This window comes from Oncorhynchus masou, unplaced genomic scaffold, assembly GCF_036934945.1.
Source record: "Oncorhynchus masou masou isolate Uvic2021 unplaced genomic scaffold, UVic_Omas_1.1 unplaced_scaffold_12840, whole genome shotgun sequence".
Classification (NCBI taxonomy): domain Eukaryota; kingdom Metazoa; phylum Chordata; class Actinopteri; order Salmoniformes; family Salmonidae; genus Oncorhynchus; species Oncorhynchus masou.
Window position 1 is genome coordinate 362 of NW_027002683.1, and position 5,756 is coordinate 6,117.

At 46.1% G+C, this 5,756-nt stretch overlaps 1 protein-coding gene across 1 annotated transcript; it reads right to left on the reverse strand.

The window, feature by feature from the left end:
• Positions 1–229: 229 nt before the first annotated feature.
• On the reverse strand, positions 230–2,044 carry LOC135530185 (uncharacterized; the record flags this gene model as incomplete). Its single annotated transcript, XM_064958557.1, has 3 exons — positions 230–786; positions 958–1,122; positions 1,924–2,044. Coding segments are annotated over 3 exons (843 nt in total), but the record flags the coding sequence as incomplete, so codon positions are not given.
• Positions 2,045–5,756: the final 3,712 nt, after the last annotated feature.

The following is a 5,756-nucleotide window of genomic DNA, read 5'->3' on the forward strand; positions in this document are numbered from 1 at the left end:
CATATAAGTAATAGTAGTAGTAATAGCAATACTGCGTAGTGTAATAGTATACTACTGTAGCTGTAGAAATATTGCACATCTCTAACACCTCAGTCACCTGGCTTTCTCATCCAGGAAGGTGTAGGGCTTCTGTGGGACTCCCTGTCGTAGAGCTGTCTCACTCGGCTTGAGTGTGGTGCGGTCCCTGGGGGTCCCTCAAACAGGGGTGCCCCTCCCTCCCCTATTGGGCTCAGACTGCTGACCTGGAGCACTTGGGGGGAGAATGAGGGGGCCGGGAGGGGGCTGGGGGCCATACGGGCAGTGGCGGCAGGGTGTAGGTAGGAACGGATGCCATGACGGGCTTAGTGGGGGTGGAAGGAGGTGTAACGAGAGGGAGAGGGGGAGAGATGGGCGGGGTTTGGGTCATGGGTGGGACCACATTGACAGGACTCTGGGGTTTGGGGAGGATGAAGGGAGGAGGTTTGACTACAGGCGGGGAGGAGAGAGTTGGAGGGGTGGTAGGGGTGACCGTCAGGTGTTCAGTTGGAGGGGTTGTGATGGCAGGGCTGGCGGGGGCCGAAGGTGTAGAGGGAGAGAGAGCTGCGGTGGGAGCAGGGAAGGTTAGAGAGGTCTGTGTAAGGGAGGGTGAAGAGGGAGAGACAGTGGACACCGTTTTACCAGGAGGTTGCATTACTGCTGGTTTGACCTTTGTGATAACAGTCACTAAGGTGGTAGCTGCTGGGGCAGGGTGGGAGGGAGGTGAGGAGATTGTCTTCACAATGGCCACCGCTGGAGAGGACACGCCTACTGCAAAGCAAACACATCTCTCTTCAATATCATATTATCATAACCATTTTGTGAAACAAATTTGCAACAATACAGAAAAAAATGGCAGAACTTTCTTTACCACCTCTTTTGACCCAATTTAACACAATTTACAGAATTTGAACCCCCTGTCCAAAAGGTGTGTTTCAGCACCTGTTGAGTCCAGGCTGACTTTGTCCGATGTGTTGCTGTAGGGTCCCTGTCCAGCCTTGTTGACGCAGGCCACTCTGAACCTAAAGGCGCCCCCTGGTGGCAGGTCTGTGACATTGTAGTAACAGTCAGCCACTCCAGTCGCTATGATCAGCCAGTTGGCATCACCTGAAAGAAGAAAGAAAATAATGTTTTATTTATATGATTGCCAATTGCGTCATGTTATATCAATATGGTCAAATAGCCAAATTATATGCGTCACTTTGACTTTACACCACTGTCATTTGTTGCAGTACTTATAATTCACACAAGGTGGAGATAGTGTTTCATGTTGATGGTGAAACAGACGAAAGGTTATGTTTACAATATCAGCTGTGAAAGTGGTGTGAGCCATAGTATCTGTCATAGTCACAACTCACACAGAGAAATAACAGAATAACAAAAGAACATTCACATGGTAATGAGGAGATAGTGGGGCACAATCAATGAACAAACACAGACAACAGCAATCATCCAAAGCCCAGCCTGGCAGTAACTGTGTGGTAAAACAAGGTATGTAAGCCATCAATTCAATCAGTCCTGAAATCGTATTAACATTCATGTCGTTCCCACTTTGATACAGTCCTAGCGATGTAGGACTCTGATTCGTATTGAGGACCGCAAAGGCTTATAAAGCGTGATGAAATAGGGCTCATTAGCAGTCTATGTGGCAGTTTGTACTGTGACTATTTGCCCCAGTGTTTGAGTTATTCACTGCACAAATAGTGTTTAAAGTGACAGCCAAAGGTGTTTCCTACCCAACCGTCAATAAGGATAATACCTTTGGGTGAAGTGGGCTGTAAAATAAATCAAACATTAATGTTGGCAGGAGTTCATGGAGATGACTAGCCTGGAATCCAAATTGATATTCTCAGTGTCAATCGTGACATCAGTTTGAACTCCAGGCTGAGGAGATGAATGTCAACCCACCTTCTGTCTTCCTCTCCAGAGAGTAGCTACAGGGGGCTTGGTGTCGGCTGGTTTCCATAGCACCAGGGCTGTGTTGTTGTACGTCTGGGGAACCTCCGGGTGCCTGGCCTTTTGGGGACACCTGGAGGAGTGACAGATGGGAGGAGGGTGGGGTGGTGGGGAGGATGAAGGTGGGGTGGAGGGGAGATGAAGGTGGGGTGTAGGGGAGATGAAGGAGGGGTAGAGGGGAGATGAAGGAGGGTAGAGGGGGGAGATGAAGGAGGGGTAGAGGAGATGAAGGTGGGTTAAAGGGAGATGAAGGAGGGTAGAGGGGGGAGATGAAGGAGGGTAGAGGGGGAGATTAAGGAGGGTTAAGGGGAGATGAAGGAGGGTAGGGAGATGAAGGAGGGTTAGAGGGGAGATGAAGGAGGGTAGAGGGGAGATGAAGGAGGGTAGAGGGGAGATTAAGGAGGGTTAGAGGGGAGATGAAAGTGGGGTGGAGGGGAGATGAAGGTGGGTTGTAGGGGAGATGATGGTGGGGTGTAGGGGAGATGAAGTTTGGGGTAGGGGAAATGAAAGTGGGGTGTGGGGAGATGATTGTGGGGTGGAGGAGAGATGAAGGAGGGGTAGAGGGGGAGATGAAGGATGGGTAGGGGAGATGAAGGAGGGTAGGGGAGATGAAGGAGGGGGTAGAGGGGAGATGGAGAAGGGAGGGTAGAGGGGAGATGAAGGAGAGGTAGAGGGAGATTAAGGAGGGTTAGAGGGAGATGAAGGAGGGGTAGAGGGGAGATATGAGAGGAGTAGGAGAGATGAAGGAGAGGGACGAAGGGGTCAGGAGGGTTAGGAGATGAAAGTAGGTGGAGGGAGATGAAAGGTGGGTTGTAGGGGGAGATGATGGTGGTGTGAGGAGATGAAGTTGGGGGTAGAGGAAATAGAAAGTATAAATTGGAGGAGAATGAAAAGGGTTAGGAGCAATAGGAAGTTAGAGGAATGTTAGGTATAGTGGAGAAAGTTGGAGTTTATCCCATATTTACCGTCGTTTAAAGACATCAGATGAGAAGGATTCAGGATGGAAAGTTGGATGGGGTAGAGGGTGTCACAAGAGTGGAAGGATGGAGATATCCAATTGAAGAGAGAAACAAGGACAGAGAGATGGGTTTGAGGATTTTTTACACAAACCATACACAACACTAAAAGATTTTCACCCTGATATGATGATTTTAATGAAGGCTGCCCACCACTGAGACTGATCCAGCCAAGGCCTCAGACCTCAGACAAGATGAGCAGTCTGGGGAATCTCTCAGCCAACAGATTGATGACAAATGGAGACAGATAGCATCAGCAGACGGGATTAGTAATGCAGACGCCCAGACAGTGTCCCCAGAGCAATTCAATTTGAAGCTGTGAAAATCGAACTGAAATGTAGCGCATTGAGTCTGACACCTGAATAAGAGAGAGGCCATCAAGTGTCTGGAGTCACCTAGTTCCGTCGCTTTGCTGATGGGTATTTGACTTTTTTAATTGTTATTTATAGCCTGCTGTCTGGACAAGAACCAACAGATGCCAAATCATAATTTGATCATCCTGTTGTTGCAGGAACTAAAAAAAAACTTCTAAAGTTTGTAATTTCCACTTTAAAATGTCAGACTGTCACGACTCCGACCGAAGGTGGCTCCCCTTCCCGTTCGGGTGGCGCTCAGCGGGCGTCGTCGCTGGCCTACTAGCTGCCACTGATTATTTCCTCCCCCTCCTTATGTGTTTATTGAGTGCACCTGTTTTGAGTTGGGTATAATATTAGTGAGGCTTTATTAGTCAGCCGGCCGCCTGGTTCCTTGTGCGGGATTAATTATTGTGACCTTCTGTTTTGTGTAACTTGTGTGCACGTCTGTGGGTTACGTGTTTTCCCATTTCGTGGGTTTTTCTGGACAGTTTAAGTCCCCCTGTTTGGGGCGTTTGTTTGTTTATACGCCCTGTGTTTTTCGTGGGGTTGGCTTATGTTCGCCGTTTTGGTGCATTAAAGTAGCACTCCCTGAACTCTCTGCTTCCTGCTCCTGACTGCTCACCCACGACACTCAGAACGTTACACAGACTTTATTTGCCTTAACGAAAAATGTATCAACCCCTACAAAGAAAGAATATTAATTACAGTGCCTTGCGAAAGTATTCGGCCCCCTTGAACTTTGCGACCTTTTGCCACATTTCAGGCTTCAAACATAAAGATATAAAACTGTATTTTTTTGTGAAGAATCAACAACAAGTGGGACACAATCATGAATTGGAACGACATTTATTGGATATTTCAAACTTTTTTAACAAATCAAAAACTGAAAAAATTGGGCGTGCAAAATTATTCAGCCCCTTTACTTTCAGTGCAGCAAACTCTCTCCAGAAGTTCAGTGAGGATCTCTGAATGATCCAATGTTGACCTAAATGACTAATGATAATAAATACAATCCACCTGTGTGTAATCAAGTCTCCGTATAAATGCACCTGCACTGTGATAGTCTCAGAGGTCCGTTAAAAGCGCAGAGAGCATCATGAAGAACAAGGAACACACCAGGCAGGTCCGAGATACTGTTGTGAAGAAGTTTAAAGCCGGATTGGATACAAAAAGATTTCCCAAGCTTTAAACATCCCAAGGAGCACTGTGCAAGCGATAATATTGAAATGGAAGGAGTATCAGACCACTGCAAATCTACCAAGACCTGGCCGTCCCTCTAAACTTTCAGCTCATACAAGGAAGACTGATCAGAGATGCAGCCAAGAGGCCCATGATCACTCTGGATGAACTGCAGAGATCTACAGCTGAGGTGGGAGACTCTGTCCATAGGACAACAATCAGTCATATATTGCACAAATCTGGCCTTTATGGAAGAGTGGCAAGAAGAAAGCAATTTCTTAAAGATATCCATAAAAAGTGTCATTTAAAGTTTGCCACAAGCCACCTGGGAGACACACCAAACATGTGGAAGAAGGTGCTCTGGTCAGATGAAACCAAAATTGAACTTTTTGGCAACAATGCAAAACGTTATGTTTGGCGTAAAAGCAACACAGCTCATCACTCTGAACACACCATCCCCACTGTCAAACATGGTGGTGGCAGCATCATGGTTTGGGCCTGCTTTTCTTCAGCAGGGACAGGGAAGATGGTTAAAATTGATGGGAATATGGATGGAGCCAAATACAGGACCATTCTGGAAGAAAACCTGATGGAGTTTGCAAAAGACCTGAGACTGGGACGGAGATTCGTCTTCCAACAAGACAATGATCCAAAACATAAAGATCTAAAAAATCTACAATGGAAAATCTACAATGGAATGGTTCAAAAATAAACATATCCAGGTGTTAGAATGGCCAAGTCAAAGTCCAGACCTGAATCCAATCGAGAATCTGTGGAAAGAACTGAAAACTGCTGTTCACAAATGCTCTGTATCCAACCTCACTGAGCTCGAGCTGCTTTGCAAGGAGGAATGGGAAAAAAATTCAGTCTCTCGATGTGCAAAACTGAAAGAGACATACCCCAAGTGACTTACAGCTGTAATCGCAGCAAAAGGTGGCGCTACAAAGTATTAACTTAAGGGGGCTGAATAATTTTGCACGCCCAATTTTTCAGTTTTTGATTTGTTAAAAAGGTTTGAAATATCCAATAAATGTCGTTCCACTTCATGATTGTGTCCCACTTGTTGTTGATTCTTCACAAAAAAATACAGTTTTATATCTTTATGTTTGAAGCCTGAAATGTGGCAAAAGGTCGCAAAGTTCAAAGGGCAGAATACTTTCAGCAAGGCACTGTATAATCCACATAATAATTCACATTTCTTTTTGCTGCAGGATTCTTTTTCTTGCTGTGAAAA